At 55.4% G+C, this 23,938-nt stretch overlaps 1 protein-coding gene across 1 annotated transcript in view; it reads left to right on the forward strand.

Annotated features, from left to right (window-relative positions):
* The window catches only part of Zc3h3 (zinc finger CCCH-type containing 3), an 83,614-nt gene extending 60,294 nt beyond the window's left edge, over positions 1-23,320 (forward strand). The window contains exons 6-12 of the mRNA XM_047518898.1: positions 1,405-1,447; positions 1,522-1,680; positions 1,776-1,845; positions 4,149-4,280; positions 20,087-20,271; positions 20,887-21,230; positions 22,843-23,320. Of these exons, the coding sequence (XP_047374854.1) occupies positions 1,405-1,447; positions 1,522-1,680; positions 1,776-1,845; positions 4,149-4,280; positions 20,087-20,271; positions 20,887-21,230; positions 22,843-22,874 (965 nt within the window). The 3' untranslated portion in view covers positions 22,875-23,320. The remainder of the gene's footprint in view (positions 1-1,404; positions 1,448-1,521; positions 1,681-1,775; positions 1,846-4,148; positions 4,281-20,086; positions 20,272-20,886; positions 21,231-22,842) is intronic.
* Positions 23,321-23,938: the final 618 nt, after the last annotated feature.

Here is a 23,938-nt window from a genome sequence, read left to right on the forward strand (position 1 = left end):
TCCCCTGCAACCCAGAGCAGCAAGCAGCCTTCACCTGGTGCGCACAGTCTGTGCTGGCTTGACCTCTTTGTCTCTGCAGTGCCAGGGTGTGACAGCACCCCCAGCCTGGCCCAGGGAACTCTAAGGGCTGAGCAACTACTAGATGCCAAGAGAGGAGGGTCTGAGGTTCCAGCCTGTGGGGCATGAAGGAGTTGGGGTTTGGAGAGGCCATGGGCCATGCCGGAACCTGGAGAGAGGGGCGACACTGGAGATGGGCTCACAGATACCCTGGGGGAGTGAAGAGGAGGGCCACTCTGGAGCAGTGTCACCCAGACCTGCACTGGTAGTCTGCCGAAAGAGCAGCGACTGGTTGTGAGTTCAGGCACATTGGAACATCCCTTTTTAAAAACCAGATGGTTTTATCATCACCTCAGGCCCTCAGAATTTCTGTATGATGTCACTTCTGCCTCTTAGCGCCCATATTCATTTCAGCAGCTGCCCTGTAGGAAATCGGATCTGGTCTGGGAAGGGTCATGTGTGTATTTGAGGAACCCAGGGAAGCAGTCTGAGCAGGCCCTGCCCTGCCCGGGCCTCCCCACAACCCTGGACTGGCCTGTGCCTTTAAAAGGCAGGTGACTGTGGTGAGCTAAGCCCCTCCTCCTGCCACCCCCCACCCCCCCACCCCCGTTGGTCCCCTGGGTTTTAAGAGAGCCCTATCCATTCTGCCACAGCTTTCTCACACCATATTAGTAATCTCAGAAAGGCTGGGTCTTCATGCTTGGGGTTTTGAGGATCTTCTGATAAGGCACATTTGCACCTGGGCCAGACCCCTGAGTGTGAGGCCCCCACCAGCCCATCTGCATTTCTAGAGCCAGGCCACACGTGGTCCGTATTCACCACCTGGTCAGAGCAAACCCCTCTGGTGCTACTCTGGGGCTCTGGCAGAAAGAAGTACCCCCACTGGTATTTTCACCATTTGCAGGGTCGCTCCGGGATAGCCAGGCCAAGGTCAGAGCCTGGAAAGAGCCTCAAATGGAGGCCCTGCCCCAGGAGGTGCCTGGCTGCCAGGGTGGGCTTGCAGGTGGGTGGAAGCCAGCTGGCCGGGCACCCAGCCAACCTCAGGTGTGGCTTTGGGGAGCCCAGCAGTCTGCAGGCCACTCAGCCCTTGTCCCTGAGCTTTAGGGGCTGCTGGGCTTGCCGGCTCCGAGGGTGCCAGCAGGAGCCCTGCCGGCCCCCTTGATGCTGTGTCCCTAGGTGCGGGTGAGGGCAGCCTTCTGGAGGAGGCAGCAGTGCTAGAGCTCAGTGCTGGGGACCCAGAGCGGGTATTGGCCAGGTGGGACGGTGGGGAGAGGGCTCAAGGCCTGGTCAGGGTGCAGGGTGGGCTGGGCTGCAGCCTGATAGGACCCTCTCCTCTCCTCCTCACAGGCCGACTGGATCCTACCAGCAGCTGTAGCCGCTCCCATGCCAGGTGAGTCCCTCGGGGGCTGGGCAGGTGGGGCTCACTGCCCATCCTTGGGTTCATGAACCTCTCCCTGTCCACAGCCGAGCTATCCAGCGCAGCCTGGCCATCATCCGTCAGGCGAGGCAGAAGAGAGAGAAGAGGAAAGAGTATTGTATGTACTACAACCGCTTTGGCAGGTGCAACCATGGCGAGCGCTGCCCCTACATCCACGACCCTGAGAAGGTGGCCGTATGCACCAGGTGCCCGCCCAGCTGGCCTACCCCGGGTGTGGGGGTCTGTGTTGGGTCTTGCCCCTTTACCGCCAGCCTCCTCCAACTTCCCTGTGCGCACACAGGTTTGTCCGGGGAACGTGCAAGAAGACAGATGGGACCTGCCCCTTTTCCCACCACGTGTCCAAAGAGAAAGTAAGTGGTATCCCTGGTCCCTGGGCTTGGAACAGCAGCCCCGTCGCTGTGGGCCCTGTGGGCCCTTCATCCCACTGCCTGGGCTGTGCCATGACTGCCTTGTACCCTCACTGGAAGTAGCTTACTGGGGACTTGGGCGTCCACATGCACCTCCAAGAGGTCTTCCCTGTCCTTTGGCACCCAGCGGTGCCAGGCCTGTGGGCCCCCAGTGATGCCAGGCCCCTTTCCATCACCACCATGTGCACAGGGGAGGTGACCCCGTGGGTGCCCCTGGAGGACAGGACTGAGACCTCACCTACCTCCTCAGGCCTGAATTGACCAGCAGTGGGCATCTGGAGAGCTCTGGAGACAGGAGAGGCACCACAGGGAGCAGGGAAAGAACGTCTACAGGGCAGTCACGGCTGGAGGGCTCCTCTGCTCTGGCCTTATGTGCTCCATAGACTTGTTCAGTCAGGAAGGGGTCCCACCTGGAGGGTCGAGAGTGCTGCGGTCAGGGATCCATGCTGGCTGGAGCCCCTGGAGCCTGCCCCATGCCCAAGTCTTGTCCCCTGGGAACCTGTATGCCTGGCCACGGGTATGGCGAAGGCCTGGGTGTGGGGCTGCAGCTGAAGGAGCCGTGCGGGTAAGGCCCACTGCTGCTCCGACAGCTTTTCCCCTTGAGGAGCTTGGAGAGAATCAGCATTTTTCTCCCTAATCGAGCTTCGAAACTCTGTCGTGAGCAATTTGGAAATTCACGTCGAGTTTCGGGTTCATTAAGCGCCAGCTCCAAAGCCAGTGCGCACTCCAAGCTGTCTGATGCGTGGGCCCGCACCAGCGCCCTGAATTAATGTTATTGTTATTTGTGTGGACGTGGTAGGGTGCAAACAAGGTTAATTGAAATGAGAACGCAGTTTCCTCTTGGTAACGGCCCCGCTCTGACAGCCAGGAGGAGCTCCGTTTGGTGTAAGAGTTGGCTTTATTATCCCTTTTTATTAGAGCTAATTTGGGCTCTATATCAAAAACCACATTAAGGGAATTGTCTGCAGCCGCACCATCCCAGCCCCAAACAGGGCCCCCGGCCCCTCTCCCCTCTGCGGCTGCAGTTAAAAGACAATTAAAAATAAACTCTTGCTCAGTAAATCACCCTTTGTTTCTCTGATTTCTCCCTCCTTCCCCCTCAGCTCTAGGGCTGCTGCCCAGACCTTTCCTTCCCTCCTTGGCCCTCAGACAGGTTCGTGCCCCTGCCCCCATATTTCACTCTAGAAAAGTGACATTTTTAAGCTTCTGGGTACCCCAGGACCATGGAGGGCTCCCAAGCCCACCACCAGCCTCAATGCTGAGCAGCGTGAGCAGGCCAGGAAGCTCAGTGTGAGTGATGAGGTGACCTCCTGGGGGTGAGGAGCAGCAGCAGGAAGGACCCCCAGGGGAGTCCTGCTGGGGCCTCCAGGTGGACCAGGGCAGGGGCACCACCGCACTTCCCCAGGCAGCCCAGGAAGGAGCTGGGAGGGCAGTGTCCCAGAAGTTTTAGAAACACCCTGCTTCCTTCCCTGGGTGACCCCACCCAGCTTCTGCCCACTAAGGCCTCAGTTTCGCCCCCTGGGAGAGGGGTGGATTGCATTGCTTACCTCTCCCAGCCCCGATGGTGATAGCAAGCAGCAGCCACAGCCAGGGGTCAGCAGGGTTGCAGCTCTATGCTGGAAAAGGAAGAGGGAATGTCAGGTTGGGGGACCGTGCAGCCTGCCAGGAGGATCTGTGCTGCCCACATTGGGCCCTCAGCTCTCCCCTGGGCCCCTCCTGCTGCCAGGCCTCAGTGCCACCTTGTGGTCAGTGTCAGGTGGCTAGAGACCCTTCAACTTGGTGCCTGGCCCCAAGGATGTCTCCTGTGTGAACACTGGCCCCACAGCCTGATGACTTCTGCCAGGGGCGACCTGGCTGGTTAGTGGCTAGAAGTCCTGACTGTCCTCTTGCTCTACCTCCTAGCCCTGGACATTGAGGAGATTGGGAGATAGCACACTTGGACCCAGGACCTCTCTCAGGCTGCTCAGCTCCATGTCCTCATTTGGACAGAGTGAGGGCAGATGTGCTGGGTCACCTAGGAGGGGGTCTGACTGAACAGGCAGCTCCCTGGCCCCTGGTCCCTGTGGGCCAGCGTGACGCATCCACTTCACCCTCATGAGGGCCACGGTGAGGGTCTCCAGGCAGGATCTGTGTGGCTGATGCCCACCGTGGGACCCTCAGTGTCCTTTTTGTGCTCCTGCTTGTAAAGCGGCTGTGGTTGCTGGGATGTGGGTGGCTGGCCCTCACCATCTGCCCTCCCTCCACAGATGCCTGTGTGCTCCTACTTTCTGAAGGGGATTTGCAGCAACAGTGACTGCCCCTACAGCCACGTGTATGTGTCTCGGAAGGCCGAGGTCTGCAGTGACTTCCTCAAAGGTTACTGCCCACTGGGTGCAAAGGTAAGGCCCGCAGGCAGGTGTGAGCAGCTGGAGCTTGCTGTGGTGGCCTGTGTGGCCCTTCTGCAGCCCTGACATTACTTCTTCCTCACAGGGGACTCAGGCTTAGTGATTCACCCAGGGCCGTGTGCATTGTGAGCTTAGGGAAACTGAGGCCAGCGGACCCAGAGCCCCCAGGGCAACAGGGTTTGTAGTGGGTCCTCCTCACTGCATGGTGGGGCAGGGATGCAGTGTCTGGGATGGCAAAACCCCCAAGAGACTGGTGGGGTGAAGGGGACATCGAAGGTCAGGGTTGGCAGAGCCGTGGGTAGGTATGGAACCAGTAACTGCCTTGGGTTGGCAGGTGGTAGCAGCTCACACCCATCTCGCCTGGGGTGGGAGGACTGGGCAGAGCCAAGGGGTTGTCCAGAGGGGCAGGTGAGCCTGGGGAGTGGTGGCAGGGGCAGGGGAGTGAGCTGGGGCTGGACCTACTGGAGGTACTCAGTGCCAGGTGGGCAGTTAGGGAACTGTTCTCAGGGGACTGGCTTGCCTCATCCCAGCCCCTCTCAACTGCCCATCTGGCTGCCAAGGCAGCTCAGTCTCACCTGTGGCTGAGCACCTGTGGGAAACTTCCTCAGCTGAGCAAGTGTGCCTTCCCCTCATTCATTATGATCCTGTCTGATTCAGGGGACTGGCCAGAGGATCCTCAGGCCTGACCCAGTGGGACCCTCTTCCCCCAGCCTCCCACACCTGTACTCCCTGCATAGGGCCCAAGACCTGGGCCAGAGACCCCTGGAGAGGGCTCTTCAGTCTCTGGCACCCTGAGGGGGTTCTGTGACGCACAACCCAGGGGCCTTATGGCAAGGCCCACTTCTGCCCCTTCCAGCTGCAAAGCCTTGTGAACGTGGGCCTGCAGATGGCCTGCAGACTGGAGCAAGGACCCCCAGTGAAGGTGAGGTCAGCAGGCACTGGACCCGTGTGCCTGCGGGCAGCCCTCTCAAGGATCCAAGAGGCCCGGCGGCACAGTGGTGCTCCTCACTGGCTGCCCTTGAGGGGGCCACCTAGAAGCTTGCAATGCCTGCCCATGTGTCCTCTCCCCTATCCCCTCTGCCCACCCAGGAGGCCCCACAACCTTGGAGGCACCTGGGCACTGGGCAGGGAGACCCTCCAGGGAGGCAGACCCTGGCTGGGGCAGCTCGAGGCCCTGGTCCAGGTGGGGGGCAAGACTATTCAGGCCACAGACGATCATTGTAAAATATTCCAATTTAAATGAAAATATCAAAGTGATATTTAAGTCCTGCTTCTATTAGTGGAAGTGCTTACTGTGTCCCTTTCTGCGCGTCAGCGCTGCGTGCTGCCACATGATGGATAGCAGCTTGTGATTATATATGGGGAAAGCGCTGAGCAGGCCTGATCCAGTGGGAGGGCGGCAGCAGCCTGGGCCTGGGAGGGTTAATTTTATTCTCTAAATAATATGAAAAGTGCTGAGTCGTCACCTTGCGCCTGGAGTGAGAGTTCTCAGTGGGCCCCAGAGAGCTTACGATATTCCACTGAATCAAGTGGAATTGTTAACCTTGCTTCACGAAGCCACGCTTGCTAAGAGGTGTGTTCCCTTCTCTCTTGAATCATTTAGGCTGAGAGTAAATCTATGCTCCTTCCCTGCCTCGGCCACAGGACCACTCCAGCCCCTGTGGCTCAGAGGTCAGCTTTCACCAGACAGCCAGCCCCAGGCCAGCTGTCCCGACCCTCCTGGACTTTAGGACAGATTGGTGGCGGCAGGCCAGTTGTCTTGGATGCCTCTCATGCGGGAAGTGGCAGGGGTGGCGCTGTGTTCCCATTGCCTCCTGGCAGCAGTCACACAGGCTGGCCTTGGCCACTGGGTGGATGTGACGCCAGCTAGGCTCTCCACCCGTCTCCACCTCGTTTTGTGTGTTTCGTGGGAGTCTTGACAGCCCTTGGTGTTTCTGGTCTGCTGAATTTATTTTTCATCGTTCCTTCCACCTCTGAGCCGGCGGCCCGTGTGGAAGAGCAAGCTGGCCTCCCTCTCGGTTCTTCTGTGCATCTGCACGAACTTGTAAATTCACGCTCATGTTGCTCTGGCTTGGCGGGCCTGAGGCCCTTGCCACTGGCTTCTGTTTCACATGGAGCCCCTGCAGAGTATCTAGAGCTCTTGCCTGCTTTCTGGCCTCACAGAAAGTTCCAATTCTGGAATAGTCTCTTGCCCCAGAGTCCTGGTTCCTTTGGGGCTTGTTTAAAATGGGTATTGAGTGTGACCGAGTGTCCCTGCTGCCAGCCCTGTGCAGAGCTGGGGATGCCTGTGTGTGTGCACAGGGTCTCCTGTTCAGAGTGCGTGTGCGTGTGTTCTGCTGAGCGGGCCCTGCCACGCCTGCCTGTGGCCAACCCCATCTCCCAGCCTGGCGAGTGTCCGGTTTCAGCTCCCGGTAGCTGAGTCACCAGGTCTGCCCCTCTGGTGCCGTGGCACCCGCCTCATCCACCTTCCCAGGCAGCCCATTGCCACACGTCACCCTCGCCGGGTGTCTTCCATTTTAGCTCAAATCCTTATTTTTTTCTGTTGGGTGTAAGCCTTGTGCGTTCCTCCTGGTTTACACACTGTGGGTCTGTTGAAGGGCCTGTCCCACTCAGTCTGGAGATACAGCCTCTGTGTCTGCTTCTGCTGGCTTCCCTGGCCATGACACGGCAGCGTGGTGACGGGCCCACTTCCTCTAGGCTGTCTCCTTTCTGCGAAGGTGAGATAATGGCTCTGCCCAGCTCTGGGGGCTGTGCTGATTGGAGGCCATCGTGGTGACTGGGGCCAGGCCCTGCTTGCTGGCTGGGTTACTTGTTGATTTGCCAGTCAGCCGGGATCCAACTCAGGGCCTTTCTTTTCCCTGAACTACTTCTCCCTCTCTGTCCTTTGTCTCTGATTGTGGTGATCCTAAAAGAATAATAGAGTATTTCTTTGAAATGGAATTTACATACCATGTAGTTCACCAGTTTAAGTGTAGAACTCCATTTCAGTGGGTTCTGATGCCCCGTACTGTTGCTGTTTACAGTGCTCAGGACTGGACCCAGGGCTCACACTGCAGGCAAGCACTCGAACATGGAGCTACACCCCAGGCCCCTACACTGTTGACTTTTTTTTTTTTTTTTTTTTTTTTTTGGTACCAGAAATTGAACCCAGGGGCGCTTAACCACTGAGCCACCTCCTCAGCCCATTTTTATATTTCATTAGAGACAGGGTCTCACTGAGTTCCTTGGGGCCTTGCTAAGTTGCTGAGGCTGGGTTTGAACTCGCAATCCTCCCGAGTCACTGGGATTACAGATGTACACCAAACATTGTTAATTTTTTAACAGTTGTGCTACAGCTGGTGTGGTGGCTCATACCTGTAAGCCTAGAGAAAGAATTACAAGTTCAAGGCCAGCCTCAGTGACTGGGCAAGACCCTCACTCAGAATTTAAAAAGTCTGAGATGCAGCTCAGTGGTAGCTAGCATGTGGGAGGCCCTGGGTTCAATCTCTAGGACCACAAAAAAAAAAATCTTGGTGCAATGTATACACATGACATAGAATCTGCAGGTTTAGCCATCTTACCTGGGTGGCCCCGTGGCCTTGCTCTGTGTCCGTAGCGGGGCAGCCCCTCCAAGTACCACTCCAAGCTGTCTGCTGTCCACCCAGATGCTGTGGCGCCCTCATTCCAGGCCACTGGCCTCAGGGGATGTAGTGCACTGGAAATAGCATCCTGCCTTGCCCCAAAGCCAGGGGCGCTGGAAGCTGGCAGCGGGTGGGGATGTCAGGGTCCAGCTCCAGCATACGGGCTTGGGGGTAGCTCCTCTGCTCCCCAGAGGCAGCCTGGGGAGGCTGCACTGTGGCCTGGCTCAGCTCTGGGCCGAAGGCCCTTCTCGGCTCAGGCCAGGGCTCTAGGCTGCCTGCGTTCGTGGCAGGTGGTTACAGCAGCTGGGTTGCAAGAAGCCCAGGTTCTCAGCACAGCTCAGCAAGCTGCCTGGGTAGAGGTTTGGGGAGGCACACCCAACCCCAGAGAGGACCCCGAGGAAGAGGGGCACAGAGAGTGCATGACGTCAGTGGACGCCCAGCCTCTTGGACCATGGCTGCCTGAAACGACCTTCCAGAGGCCACTTACACACTGGCCTGAGGCTGCAGGATGAGGACTCAGGAAAGGAGGGGAGGGGAGGGCTCAGGTGACATTTCCAACCCCACCAGGACAAAGAGCATATTTCAGGTTGACTCAAGAAAAGCAGCCTCCAGAGACTGAGATCCCAGAGAGGAAAAGGGCAGAGTGAGGTCTAGTCAGGAAACCCAGTCTCAGGTCTTCTGCCGCAGACAAGGCCTCAAGCTGCACAGGAAGGTGGAGGATCCTGAGGACTCTGGCTCTGGGGCCCCTGGCTTCCTCACCCAACACCCGCAAAGGTGAGGCAAGGCCCACAGCTGAGCTGGCCTGTGGAGCCTCCCAGCGGGCCCACCTGCCACTGTGCCGCTCTGGCCAGGCATGGCAGGGGAGCCCTGCCACGGGGCAGCTGATCTTCAGAGGCAGAGGGTTAGACAGAAAGGCACTCTCCTGAGCAGTGGCTCCCCCCGGTGTCCCAGGGCCAGGGCTGTGCTGTGAGGCTGAAAGCCCGCATGGACTGCGCCGTGGGCTCCAGCCAGCTGGGTCGGGGAGGGGCCCAGAGGCATCTGGAGTGCCAAGCTGAGAGCTGCAGCCACAGCGCCCCAGCCAGGAGGAGGTGGGCGCAGGCTGGCCAACCCAGGAGAGCAGGGCAGGGCAGGTAGCCCGTGCCTGAGGAAGGACCCTGCACAACATGGTGTATCAGACGTTTCCAGAACTTTTTCATCACTCCAAACAGGAACACTGTAAAATGTTAGCCAGTAAAACTCCTTTCCTCCCACCCCACAACCCCTGGCAGCCTGTTTGACACATTTCCCGTAAGTGGGATCGTGTTATGTTTGTCCTTTTGTGTCTGACTTCTTCTACTTAACGTTGTCTTAACGTTTTCAAGGTTCATCCATGTGGTGGCATGTGTCAGCTTCATTCCTTTTTATGGCTCCATAATATTCCATCAGCTGTATGCACAGATTCTGTTCATCTGTACACATGCAGGTTGTTCCACCTTTTGGCTACTGTGAATATTGACATTCAGCCATCTGCCTTCATGTCCCTTGGACATGTACCCAGGAGTGAGTTGCTGGACCATGTGGTAATCCTGTGTCTGACTTGTTGAGGAACCTCCCAGATACATTTCATATGGCTTAACCATTTCACATCCCCACCCACAATGCATGAGGTTTCACTTTCTCCACATCCTCCTGCCACTTGTTGAATTGGTTACAATTTTTCATGAATTTTTTAGAGTGTAATACTGTGTAAGTATGGATACGTGAACACCTGTATTCATACATGATCATGTCATGTGGAGTCAGAGATGATTTTGTGTTCTCTGTTTCATTTGAAAGCCTTTTCTTTCTTTTCCCTGCCTAATTGCTCTGGCTAGGACTTTCAGTACTATGTCAAGTAGAGGTGGTGACAGTGGGCACCCTTGTCTTGTTCTTCATCTCAGGAAGAGTATTCGTGTTTTGTCATTGACTATAATGGTAGCTCTAGGCTTTACCATGTTGAGGACTTCCCTTCTACCCCTAGTTTCTTGGGTGTTTTTTTGTGACAAAAGTGGTCAGTTAATGACTTTGACTCCACATTGAATCATAATCAGTCACAATCAATCATATTGATGTTTGTGTGTTAAATCATCCTCGCTTTCTGAGACCAAATCCCACACAGTCGTGATGTATAATCCTTTTAGTATACCGGAGAACTTGGTTTGCAAGTATGTTGTTCAGGATTTTCGTATTAATATTCATAACGGATATTGACCTGTGGTTTTCTTATACTGTCTTTCTCTGGCTTTGATGTGAGGATAATGCTGGCCTTACAGAATGAGTTAGCTGTATGCACAGGTTCCCTCTTGAATTTTTAGGAAGAGTTTGAGGAGAATTGGTGCTAATTCGCCAATGAGGCCTTCTGGTCCCAGGTTTTCCTTTTTGGGAGACTCTTGATTACTGATTCAGTCTCTTTAAACTATAGGTTGCTTCAGACCAATGAATGTTTTTTACCAGGTAGGAAAGTCTGACCCTCAGGTTCAATTTCTGTTCTTAGTTTTTGTTTTCCTGCCAGAATACATGGGTTGTTACTTGCCTTGAGTTGGAAATGGTCTGTACTTACACCATAATTTTATTCATCATTTTAATTTATGTAAGTTTTTGTACTTAGTCTGTTAAGAGATGGACACAATGGTTTTTTTGTTTTGTTCTGTTTTGACTATTATGTGAGAAAATTAGGCCCCAGCCATGTCATTCTGTAAGGTTAGATGAGGTGCTGCAATACAGCACACACACACACAAACTTTTCTTCTGTTTTGAGTGGAGTATTCTGAAAATGCCTAAGATTTCGCTGGTTAAAGATATTTTAGAGTTTTTATATCCTTTCCAATTTTCTGCCTCGTTTCAATTGTTTAGAGGGGTTGAAGCCTTTAACCATAATTATGGAGTTGTCTGTTTTTCCTTTCATGTCTGTTAGTTTTTACTTCGCATACTTCACATTTTGCTTAGTGCATGTACAATTAGAACGGCTAAGTCTTCTGGATAGATTAACCTTTTATCATTGCTTACAGCTCTTGGTCTCTGCTAACTTTATTTGCCTTGGAGTTTTCTTTTTCAGATACTGATACAGCCACTCCTGTTTTCTTTGGATCAAGTTTGTATGATATATCTTTTTTCCATCTTTTTCTTTTCACTTTACCTGTATATTGCATTTGAAGCGGCCAGTCATTCTTATAGATAGCACATTGTTGTTCACATTATTAAATTCACTCTTCCAGTTCTTATCTTCTAATTAGTATATTTATGCCATTTACATTTAGTGTAGTTATTGATTTTTTTTTTTTAAGGCTTAAGTCTACCATTTGTTTTTTTAAATAATATTTTTTAGTGTGGATGGACACAATACCTTTATTTTATTCATTTATTTCTATGTGGTGTTGGGGATCGAACCCAGTGCCCCACACGTGCTGGGCACATGCTCCACCACTCAGCCCCCGCTCAGCCCCTATCATTTGTTTTGCTGTTATTTTGTTCTTTCTGGCTTTTTGTTTCTTTGTTTTGTCTTTTTTCCTGCCTTCCTGTGAATTACTTCAACAGTTTTAGAATTGTATTTTATCTATCATATTTGTAGTACATGTCTTCATACAATTTCTTGGTGGTTGTCCTAGGTGTCATATGTTCATAACTTACCAAAGCCTAGAGGTGTTGGCATTTTATCAGTTTGAATGAAGTGTAGGAAGCTCACCTTCCTGTGTGTCCCTTTACCCTCCTCCATCTGTAGTTGGCCTAAGTATTTTCTCCACATCCATTTAGAACCACATTAGACACTATTATAATTTTTACCTCAACCATCAAACACAATTTAGAAAACTTGAGAAGGAAAGTTCATTGTGTCTGTCCATATTTTTGTTTATCCTGTTCTTTATTCCTTCCTGCTGTTCAAGGGCTTTTCTTCATTATCATCTTTCTGTTTAGGACTTCTATAACTATATTTATTTTTCTTTTTGTTTTTTGGGGATGGGGTCTTGCTGGGTTGCCTACGTCAGCCTCCAGTTGGTGGGCTCAAGTGATCTTCTGAAGTAAGTGGGATTACAGGTACCACCACTTAATGGACCTGACTGTACTTTTCAGGATAGATCAACTGATGACAAATTCTTTTAGTTTTCTTTCATCGGAGAATGTTTTGATTTCCTCTTCATTCCTGGTGGGTCGGGGGCGTATCTTCAAATTTAAGATTCTTGGTTGACAGTTCTTTCCATTTGAAAAATGTTATGCTCCTTCCTTCCGTCCTCCATGGTGTCTAATGCACTATTATTTGAACATTTTTTCTGTAGATAAAATGTCATTTCTCACTGGCTAATTTGTCTTTAACTTTGAAGAGTTTGACTATGATGTATTATGGGTGAATTGATTTGTTCTGTCCTGTTGGGGTTCACTTACCTTCTTGAATCTGCTTTTTATTTTCATGCCAGATTAGGGAAGTTTCCATCGTTTCTTTGAGTTCCTTTCTTTTTCTTCTGCATCTGCGGTTGTGTGATGGTTAGGTTTTGCTGTCCCCACCCCCCAGGTCCTGGAGGCCGCGCTTATTTCCTAAGTCTGATTTCATCTCTGTTGCTCAGGTTGATCCACTTCTGTTCCAGTGTGCTCTGTCCCCTTCTTCTGTGGTTGAGCCCACTGGTGGACTTTTTATTTCATCATTGTGTTTTTCAGTTCTGTGATTTCTACTTAGTTCTGCTATGCCCTCGTGTTCTTTGTTGGTGCTTTCTGTTTCATTTGCTTCAAACACGTGTGTTCTTGCTTGTTAGAGCACTCTCACGACGCTGCCTTAGAATCCTTGTCGGATGGCTCCATGCCTGTAGCCTCCTCCACGTGCACCAGTGAGCCATCACCGCGTGTGCAGTCTCCCTTGGTCTTGGCATGACCATCTTTTTCTACTGAATCCCAGACATTTGGGTCGTCCCTGGGGGAGGGGTGGGAGGGTGTCACTTCATCATTGCCAAATAGGGTAGAAGCCCCTGCCCGCTCTTGGCCTCTGCTGACACTGTAGAAGGGTCTCCTTGCCCATCCTCGGCACTTAGCTTCCCCTAGACCTCCTCTGGCACCTCCTTCCCTGGGTAAGGAGTCCAGTTTCCTGATGTCATGGGGAATGGAAATCCTGGCTTTTCTCCACCCAACAAGGAAGAGAGGGGTACCTTCTGACCACCCTGGGGCAAGCCCAGGCTGCCCGCTCGCTGCTGCAGCCTGGTTGGGGATGGAGCCAGGCTTTCTGAGATGAGTGGCTGTGGCTGGGGTGCTGCCTTGCAGAGCCGAGTTTTTGGGTGGCCAGCTCCCAAGCTCCAGAGCTAGGAGGCCTAAGGCCGGAGGAGCTCAGGGACCCGTCCCTCCTGGGGCTGCCTTGGCAGCCGCCTTCGTTTCTGTGCTGCTCTGTCTGCTTGTTTGCTGCAGTCATGCTCAGCCAGGGACAGGGACAGCGGCTGCTCCATCTCCCCAGCGTGGGCGTTCCCTGTTTCTTCCTGTGCTGATGCCGGCTGCTTTTCCTCCACCCCGTCTGGGCTTCCAGGGCTCGGAGTGGCTCAGCCTGTGTGCTCGTGCCTCCTCGTCCATGTTCTTTTCCAGTTCCTCCACCTGGGACGTCTTTGCTGAGTCCTGCTGGCCTCTGTAGAGAACTGGGCTTTGGTGTTGCTGACATGGCGATTGTGGTCCATCCTCCTCCTCTGCCATTTCCTCCCTCACGTGGGGCCCCAGCTCCTCTCCCACTTCCTGCCTTCAGCTCTCAGACTCCTGTGTGCATCCCCTCTCCTGTGGACAGGCCTGGGTCTTTGTCTCCTCCCTGGAGTCCTCTTCCCCTGCTCCACCTGTGACCAGACACCTCTGCACACTTGTGTGGTCTTGACTGCCTGGCCAGTCAAGACCTGGCCTGCTGAGTGTCTGGCACAGAGCAGGGACACCGCACACCCTGGTCCTCACTGCTGCTGACCTCCCTGTCTCCTCTGCCCACCTCACCCCAGGGCCACACCTGACTCTGCCCCTCTCCAAGGCTCTGGCCTCTCACCTCTGCCTCCTATTCTGCCAGTGGGCAGGTCTCATGCCTCCTCTGCCAGCCTCTCGACTTTGCCTCTCCATGGCCTCCTCAGAGAGGCCCAGCCTCAGAGAGACCCAGCCCTCCTCACAAGCCCTGTCAGGACACCGTGTGCTGCCCTCCAGCCACGTGCTCAGGTCCCCACTGGTCCGGCCCACTCTGGCTCCTCCTTCCTGCAGCCTCAACCCCTGTGTTCCTAGAGAGGCCTCACTCCACCCTCCCTCCGGGTGCCTCTCAGCCCTGTCCTGAAGTGGGCTGTTCTGGAAAGTGCCCTCCCCAGGTTCACTCATTTGGGGCCACTGACGCTTCTAGACCAAGGTCCCTCCTGTACCCCTCTTCCTCCTTATCCTCTGCTGCCTCGCTCCACTGTGCCCGCCCTGAGCACAGATGGGCTGCTGTGCGGAGCTCCTTCCTCCAGTGGCCTCAGCGCCCTTAGGATGAATCCAGGCCCCTTGAGAGCCTGAAGGACACCAGGTCCACGCCCTCGGCCTGCCCTGCCCCCACGTTGTCTCTGGTGGCTCCTACTGCCTCACTTCAGCACAGAGCTTGTGTTTCATGTGTTTATTGTATTTAGTGAACATTTCGCTCTGGAATCGTTTGATTTCCCAGAACGTGCAGCGCTTCCAGGGAGCTCCTGCCTCCCCTCCTAACAACGCCCTGCATGACCACACCTAGCCAGCTAGCATCAAGGCCTGGGAGCCAGCGGGGCATGGCCCTGCCAGCCTCCCTCCTGGCCGCACATGGGTTTTCCTGCTTCCCGTTGCCTGTTTCTGTCCCCGGTGCGGCACCGTGAGTAGTCGCCCATTTCGGGATGAATGATGGAGCAGAGGAGGGAAGCTTGCCTTGGGTAGAGCAGAAGAATGGAAGCAGACTCCAGAGACCGGGTTGGGGGGGTCTGGAATGTCTTCTGTGGGGAGGCAGCTTCCCTCTTGGACGGCGGGAAGGAAGCTAGTGCGTCCACTGGGAATAGGGGACACCAGCAGGTCATCTGGTGGAGATGGTGCTGGCCATGGCTTAAGGGCTGGCCCTAGGACAGAGCACTAGCTGTGTCAAACACTGGGTGGTGTGGAGGGGCAGTGGCCCTGGACTGCTCTGGGGGTTGCTGTGGACAGGCCAGTAGAGGCAGTAAACCAAACAAGAATGTGCCGGGCAGACCCACCCAGGTGGGTCTGCACCCAACTCGTCACGCCGGGGGCCAGGCCATCCGCCAGCACAGCCACCCCATGGCTGCCCTGCCTGGAGTGGGCAGCCATGGGGAGGGGCCACTCAGCTCCCTGTGTGCAGTGGCCTCACTCTCTGACCTGTGCTGCACTCTGCTCCATGGGGCAGACGGCAGTCTGACACTGTGTGGGATCGACTTGAAGGCCCCATGGTGACACTCCCCACTGTCCTGCTGTCAGTGAAGAAGCCAGAGGACTTGCTTGATGGTGGCTTTGGCTTTGCAGACCTCTGATCTGACACTCAGGTGCCACGCCATGGGGCTACGCAAGCCCCTGCTCCCACAGGCCAGCCACATAAACCCCTCTCCTGGCCACTTGGGCAGCACAGCAGGACCAGCCTCCAGCAGCCCTCGAGTTGCCGGGCCTCCTTTCCTTCTGATCGTTGAAAGCACTGAACAGTATTGCATATGTCAGCCTGCGTTTCTGACTTGAGGTGGGGCCTGCCCTCTTCCTGGGGAGCTCCTCATACCCTCTGGGTTGCTTTTTGGTTGGGGTGGGCATCTTCAGGAAATTTGCAAGATAAGATATGAATGTCAACTTAGAGTGGATACTCGGCTTTCGTCATTCACACACATGGCACGTATCTTCTTCCAGCGTGTGGTTTGATTTCTTTGTCTCTTTGTGGTATGTTTTAAAGAACAAAAGTTCCTAACTTTGATGGATGTAGATTTGTCAGTCTTTTTCTTTAAGACGCTTAGTGTCTTATACAAGGAAGCCTTCTGTATACCAAGGCATGCTAAATGGTCCTCTGTATTCACTCCTAGGTACTGGGAATGGAACCCAGGACCTCAAATATGCTAGGCAAGCCTCTGCTCCTGAGCCACACCCCAGGGCAGAGCTGGCACTGGGTCTTGTGTGGGGTGTGAGGCGGAGCCCAGCTGCACTTGGCGCAGGGCCCTGCTGCAGGCAGCCGTCTTCCTAGCGGTCCTCAGTGCCAGCCTGCCAGTCAGGCTCACACGGTGCAGGACGCCTGCAGTCCAGCCCCAGCCAGTGCCCTGCTTCAGCTACTTGAGCTTCATGATAAATCTTAATGGGGCGGGGCTGGGGCTCAGCCGTGGAGCGCTCCCTTAGCACGCATGAGGCCCTGGGTTCCATCTGCAGCACCACATAAAAATAAAATAAAGGCATTGTGTCCACCTACAACTAAAACAAGGACTTTTTAAAAATCAATCAATCAATCATAATCAAGGGGCTGGGGTGTGACTCAGTGGTATAGTACTTGCCAAGCATGCACAAAGTCCTGTATTCTAGCCCCAGCTCTTCAGAAATTCAAAACAATTCAAAATAAAGCAAGTTCCTTTACTTCACCCATTTTCTTTAGGGAGGTTTTCACTGTTCTTACCTTTTATTCCAGAAGTATATTTTATTTTATTTTATTTTATTTTAATTTTGTGGTGCTAGAGATTGAACCCTGGGCCTCACATCTGCTAGGCAAAAAATATTTTAAATCCACTTTATCAAATTAAAAAAAAAAAAAAAAAAACTTTGGCCAAGCGTGTGGCACATGCCTGTAATCCCAGTGACTCAGGAGACTGAGGCAGGAGGATCTCAAGTTCAAGGCCGGCCTAGGCAACTTTGAGACCCAGCTCCACCTAAAAGCTCAAATTTCAGTCTCAAACTAAAAATAACAAGTCTGGTGCAAACATGGCCCTCCCCACCCCAGTTCAATCCCCAATACCAAAAGCAAAACACAGAAAGCCCCCCTTGGAGTTGTGACTGGCATTGTCTGGACCCTGCAGTTGAGGGTGGTGAGAGCTGTGCCATAGTGAGCCTGTGAGCATGCTGCCCATCCTCCCTGATGCAGGCCTCCCCTTGGGGTCTCCTCTAGAGTTCTTGTTTTTGATAGGTATATTCCTGGCATGTTTATTATTGTAAATAGTACACCGTTTCTTGGGTGGGGGTTGGTGCTGGGGGTTGAATAGGGCTTCACAGGTGCTTGTGAGTGCTCTGTCACTGAGCTAAATTCCTTTTTATTTTATTTTGACACAAGTTCTCACTAAGTTGCCAAGGCTGTCTTTGAACTTGGGATCCTACTGCCTCAGCCTCCCAAGTCACTGGGATTACAGGCTGGGCCACCATGCCCAGCTTCTTTTTTATTCTTTTGAATCCAAATGCATTTCCTTTTCATTGCCTGGTACCCTGGCTCAGACCCAGGATACGTGGATTGGTGGTAGTGAGGCTTCGGCCTTTCCCCTTGATAGGGAGCTTTCTGGAAGGTGGTCTGTGGAATGCTAAGGAGTTTTCTTCCATCACTAATGTGCTAAGTGTTCTTTTTTTCAACTTCAAATTGAGGCTGAATTTTATTAGATATTTTTGTACTACTAACCTCTGCTTATTGATTTTCTTTCTTTCTGTCACTGTTTGTTTTTTTTCATTGATTTTTCCGGTGTTGAGCCAGCCTTGCACTCCAGCTGGTCCTGGGAGATTGGTGTCTTCATACATCACAAGACCGCCTCTAGCTGTGGGGGCACCTTAGCACCCTTGTTTCTGAGTGATGCTGCCCTAAATGTATGTTTCCCATATAGTCCTGGTCAGGCTTCGGTTTTGAGACGAGTCTGGCCACATAAGCAGATAGTTGTTTTCTCTTTTCCCATTCTGTGGACTAGTTTAGCAAAGATTAGAATTCTATGCCTCACATATATTTGGCAGAACTATGAGTAAACCCTCTGGGTTGTAGCTTTCTTTACTTCTTAACTGCTGATTGAATGTCCTTCCTGTTGGTCCTGGAGTTGGACATGTCAGTCTGTGTCTCCCAGGGTGCTGGCCTGCAACCTGTTCCTGTGCCTTGTGGATGTCCTTTTCCTCCCATCCACAGGGATGTCTCACCTCACCCTGACATGCTTCCTGGTCATCTGAGTGGACAGCTGCACTCGTGTTTCCAGGTGCAGCCCGTGGCCCTGCCGGGCTTGGTTTCTGCCTTGTGTTCTCTGGGTGTGCGGCTATCCCTGGCTCAGGGCGGGCTTCTGCTCCAGCACCGGCCTGTGAGGCTTTGGTTCGAGGCTGCTGTCACCACACGCTGAGCTAGGACATGCTGCTGCAGCGCCCCACTGAGTGCTGAGTGCTACCTGCCCCCGCCCTCTTAGTGGGCTAATTATTCAATGGTAGTTTTCTCCCTGCGAGCCTTGGCAGGGCTGGTGGCGGCGGGGCATGTGGGGCCAGCTGGCCATGCTTGCCGTCACCCGTGTGCTCCTCGGGCTCTTTCTCCTTGTGCTTTCCCCGCATAGCTCTTGGGTGGCCTGAGGAACGTCTACATCCCACCCTAGAGTTCCCACTGTCCTCTGGAGGCTGAGTTCAGACCAGCACTGTGCGGTGGCACAGGTGTGAGCCACGTGGGTAGTTCAGTTTGAGGGTGCAGCTCAGCAGCAGAGGCTTGCCCAGCATGAGCGAGCCCTGGATTCACCCCCAGCACCAAAGAAAAAGTGAAAAAAGAAAAGTAACAGGTGAGATACATTTTATTTAGTTCAATATATCACAACATGGAATTAAAGAAAAAACAGAAATTTGGTATTTCACCTTGTTTTTCTGTGAGTCTAAACCCCGGTGTCTGGCTCCATGCGTCTTGCGTGGGCCGTGCCTCAGGCTCGGAGCCCCTTGTGGAGCAGGCCGCCCTGCTCAGCCCTGGCGTCCACTTGTGCTCCCTCTGCCGTCCGACTGTGGGCACCTTGCAGCAGCGTAGGCAGACGCCCGCCTGCTCACGGGGCGGAGGCCCAGGCAGAGCTCCTCCTGGGTCTTTTCCTGCCTGGCTGGGCTCTGGCTGTGCTTCCCCTTCTCCCCTGCCTGCCACACTGCTCTGGCTTCAGTGCCCTACCCTACGTCACTGGCCAGGCCCAGCACAGGGGGCCTTGACTCTGTGGAAGGAAGGAGTGACTGAAGGTGGGAGCCCTTGCCCAAGCCTGTCCATGGCAGGGTGGGCGGCCACCTCGCAGGATGGGCTCAGGGCAGGGGTGCAGGCTCTCTGCCTGGCCAGCCCTCTCACTGCAGCTGGCCCCACATGCTGAGAAGGGCCCTCAGTCCTGGGTGTTGGAAGCAGAGCCAGGACCCTGTACCCAGGACTGGCTTTGTGGGGCCTGAGATGAAATGGCCATAAGGTGGAGACCCACAGGGGGCCCTGCCTGGGTTTGAGTTTGACTCTGGGTGCTCCAGCTTCTGCGGGATCAAAGTTCATGGTGGAGCAGCCTGAAACCCCGTCTAGGGGGAGGCACAGTAGAGGTGCTCTGGGCCAGGTGGACTCCAGCCCTCTCCTCTGAGTCATGCCTGTCTGAACCCGCTGCTGCGAAGTGGGGGGACACAGTGGGGAGACCTCTCCTCTGATAAGACCTTGGACTCAGGTGGGAGATAGCAGTGGGGGCTGGGGATGAAGGCCCTGAGTACCCGTCCCCATCCTGGGGTCTTGGCAAAGCGCAGCACAGGCTTCTGGCTTCCATGTGGCCTGGTGGGCAGAGCTGAGGCTGAGCCGTTGCCTGGAGCACCTGCCCCCTGGCATCCCCCCTTCCCTCTCCGGGTATAATTAGCCCCATGACAGGTGCTGTGGATCGAGTGCCCAACCCAGCCCTGACCCAGTGCTGCCCGGCCTTAGCCGACCTGCCGCACCCCTCGCCTGGGCTCCAGCCTGAACCCTGCATGGCAAGGTCCCCTGAGGCCTCAAGCCCCACCTGCCTTCCTCTGGGCTCCCACCACACCCACTAGGATGGACAGGCTGTCAAGTGGGGGTGGTAGGCAGAGCCCCAGACAGTGGCCTGGCCTCAGGCAGTCCCCAGGTTGGCCTTGTGACCTCATCCTTCCCGTGGGACTCCCCCATCCCGGAGACACAATGGGCAGCCTGCAGAGCCAGCAGGCACTCATTGGCCTGGACCCAGCCTTGTTGCCCTCCCAGTGCTGTGCACAGCATCCCTGCAGCCTGCCCAGCTGTGTCCCTTCTTCCCCCAGTGCAAGAAGAAACACACGCTGCTGTGCCCTGACTTTGCCCGAAGGGGTGCATGTCCCCGGGGCACCCAGTGCCAGCTGCTCCATCGCAACCAGAAGCGCCACGGCCGGCGGGCAGCTACGCCCCCCACCTCAGGGCCCAGCGAAACAACTCCCAGGAGCAGGATGTCAGCTGGCCATGGACCCAGGTGATGGGGCGTTGGGTCCTCCTCCTCCTCTGGGTGCTGCACTGTATGAGGCAGGGGTGGCCCGGCCCTGCCCTGGGGACATTACCCTCTGGGATGAGTCCCCACTCCAGCTCTTGGAGCTATAGACACAGAAAGAAATGTCAGTCTGAGGCAAGAGATCGAGTGGCCTCCAGAGATGCTCACACCCGTGTCCCTGAGTCACAGAGCCAAGAGTGTCCCCAGCCAGTGGAGGGAGGTGGGGGCTTTCAGAAACACACTCCCCAGAAGAGGGCATGAAGCGGGGCTCCAAGGAGGAGCCTGTGGAGTGGGGAGCCCCTGTCGATGAGGAAGCTGGCTGCAGAAAGAGGGCCAGAGCTCAGCATAGGTCTGAGCTTCCCACTGGCCAGCTAACCCCAGCTGCCTCGGCCAGAGGCATGAAACCAGCCTGCCCTTGGGGCTGCGGGTCAAGCCGGAACCTGGATGGAGACGCCTGTGGCTGCTGTGGCAGGAAGTTGGGGCCAGGGGCCAGGAGCCCTGCCACTGGGTTAGGTGCCTGCAGGTGATTGCTAGTGTCCTCTGGACCCCTGTGTGACAAGCAGCTGCCCACCCTTACTTCTGCTCCCTCCTTTCCTGCAGGAAGTCCTCAGCTATCCAGCGTCCCACCAGACAGATACCCAGCTCCCCCACCTCCAGGGCTGCAGCCCCAGCCTCCCCTTCCCATTCCCCACCGCTGTTGGCTTCAGCCTCTCCCTTGTCATCAAAGGCTGCCTCCTCCTCCCCCTGCTCCTCCTCCTCCTCTTCCCCCCCTCCCCACACCTTGGACCAGGAGGAACCATCTCTCCAAGAGAAGCCCACCTCATCCAGGACAGGCTCAGGTAGCCTCTGCAAGCTACCATCCTTCATCTCCCTGCAGTCCTCGCCAAGTCCAGGAGGCCATCCTGGGGTCCGGGCTACCAGGGGCCCCATCACCAAGGATTCAGGTAGGCAGCCTGGCTGCTTCTGAGCCCGGCTGGCACCACCCAGGGGTCCTTTTAAATGCCCATCTCCAACCCACCGAGGAGGTCTCCAGGTGGGGACTGGTGAATCAGTGGGTGCCCTCTGTACTCCTGCTGGCCAGGGCAGAGCTAGTGAAGGGCAAGCCCAGCAGTGGCCACCACGCAGACCACCCCAGCCGAGGACTGATTTAATTAGAAAGCACCCATTTCTGTTAATTTGTTCTGGAAGATCACCGCACACTCCTGGAGAGAACAGATGTTCCCTCTCCCCAATGAGCATTTGGGGCTTGGTAAATGGCTCCACTCAGCCTTGTTTAGGAGAGAAAAGAGGATTTTATGGCTGCAAACGACCCTTTCTGTAAACATTTTACAGCTCTCTGCGCGTTTGAGTGACGATAAACCCCACGCAGCTCGGCGGGCTGCAAATTTGCGACCATACGGCTATCATTTTATTGTCATATTTCACGGTCGTAACGTTAATGGAAGATGCTTGCTGCAGGCTTCTCTAACAGCCCCGCTGAGCACGCTCAGGCCCTGCATGGAGGGGCTGCCTCCTGGTCCTGTTTTCCTCGTGGAGCGCGGAGACGCAGCCAGGCCCTCCTCCCAACCCAGAGCCAGGCAGAACACCAGCTCCTCCCATCTGGGTGGCCCTCAGCGAGGAGCAGCTGGGGACCCTGAGGCAGCCACCTCTTGTGTTTTTTTTAAAAATCAGGAACCCAACAGCGAGTCCCAGGACCAGAGGAGGCATGGGGTGCTAGAGGCCCTGGCATTCAGCTTGGGTGGGCAGGAGAAAGGCTCCAGGACCATGCAGAACTCAGCCAGCAGGGCAGCGTGAGGGGCAGGTGCAGTGGAGTCAGGGGCAGTCTGGCAGGAAGCCCCATAGGCAGGCCAGTGGAGTCAGCTGAGCAGAGGTGTCAGAGGGACCTTCCATGGGCACGTGGGTGCCATGCCTGCGAGCAGCCGTACCAGTCAGCAGGCTGCTGCTGCGCCTGAGGGGCCTGGGCAGACCTGGACATTTACGGGGAGGGAGGAGAGGCTGGTGCCCAGTGAGTGTGTACCTGCAGGACGTGCCCCCGCCCTGGAACCTTACCTCCCACCCCATCCTGTTAGGGCCCTGCCCATCACCCTGTGGAGCCTCTGCCCAGCCTGCCCAGCTGCCTGCTGGCACACAACTCAGCTCTCCACGTGGAAGGCGCGGTGCCCCTGCCTGGTGTGCGTCTGGCAGTCTTGCTCCCAGGTGTGAGCAGTGTGTGCCGGCGCGTCTCTGTGCACCTGGTATTTATAGCTCAGCCTGCAGAGTGTTGTGGCTCCCACCTGTGAGCCCACCCACTGCGTAGGGGCTGCCCAGGCCCAGGAAGGCCCCTGGACTGGGGGAGGCCCCGGCTCTCCTTCCCATCTCAATTTCCTCAGGCAGAGGCTTGCCAGGGCTCTGTGGCAGGGACTGGGAAGCAGTGGCCTGGTCTTTGCAACCCTGTTGGGCAGGTCTGGGCTGATGGCGCCTCCCCTATAGGCTGAGCCCTAACCAGAAATTTGGGGGATGTGGTGGTCCCTCCTGGCTGGGGTTACCTGGCACCTGACCTTTGCCCTCTCTGTGCAGGGAAGCCACTACACATCAAACCGCGTCTGTGAGGACCCCGGGGAAGCAGCCCACACCTACCTCAGACCTTCACCCCTGGAGAGGACAGAGGCTCTGTCCACCACTCTGCCCCCACAGAGGAGCTGCCTGCCACCAAGACCCTCACTAGGGTCCGCAGGGGCACCACTCTGCCTGCCTGGCTCAGCCTTCTGCAGCCCACGTGCCAAGGGCTTCGTCTCCCTGCCTTGGACCAGCCCTGCACAGCAGGCACCCTGCACTCCCACCCAGCCTGCCCCTGGGGCCTCAGACTCACCCCTGCTCCTTGGGGTGCTATGTGAAGCTCACCCCCAGGCCTATCCCCTGCCCCCGTGGGTAGGGCTGCAGCCCTATGATGCGTGCCCCTTGCCCTCCCCACCCAGGACCCCTGCCAGGGGAAGAGGCCACCAGCCAGGCCCCCTGGCAGGCATTTTATGTTCAGCAATAAAGGTTCTGTCCTGTGTCAGTTGGCCCATCCTGACCACCACCATGCCACCACGGGGCTCTGGCTGAGCAGACCCCACTCCAGATGGCTCAGAGGGTTGGAGGCAGCTCTCTGGATGCCCAGGTTAGCACAGCTTGGGGTCCGGAGGGGCACTCTGGGGACCTGGGTGGGACAGGCAAAGGCAGGAGCAGAGGAGGCCCAGCCACCCAGAGAGGATGCAGATAGTGTATGGGGCTGTTGGGGTGTCTGTCCCACAACCCCTCCCTTTAAGGACTCTCCCAGAGACCCTCCAGGGAGACAGCCCAGCAGCCTGGGGTGGTCAACCTGGACCTCTGACCACATCGTGTCCACCCAGCATGTCCAATGGGCATCGTGATGCCCGCCTCAAAGGGGGCCAGAACCAAGACTGATCCCCAGAGCATGTGCCCAGCGGCAGAGAGCAGTGCTTCCAGTCATGTCCACAGGATTGTCCCTGTCAGCACCACGTGGGCCCTTTGTAACTGGACCTAATGGGACAGCAGATGCTGGAACCAGGGTGGCAGAAAGGAAAGCCCCAGCCCTGTCCCGGGCATGGCTGAACAGTCCCTACTGCTGACCTCTGGAGCCTGAGCCAAGCAGGGCCTCCCAGTGGCTACC

This window comes from Sciurus carolinensis, chromosome 1 (assembly GCF_902686445.1).
Source record: "Sciurus carolinensis chromosome 1, mSciCar1.2, whole genome shotgun sequence".
Classification (NCBI taxonomy): Eukaryota; Metazoa; Chordata; class Mammalia; order Rodentia; family Sciuridae; genus Sciurus; species Sciurus carolinensis.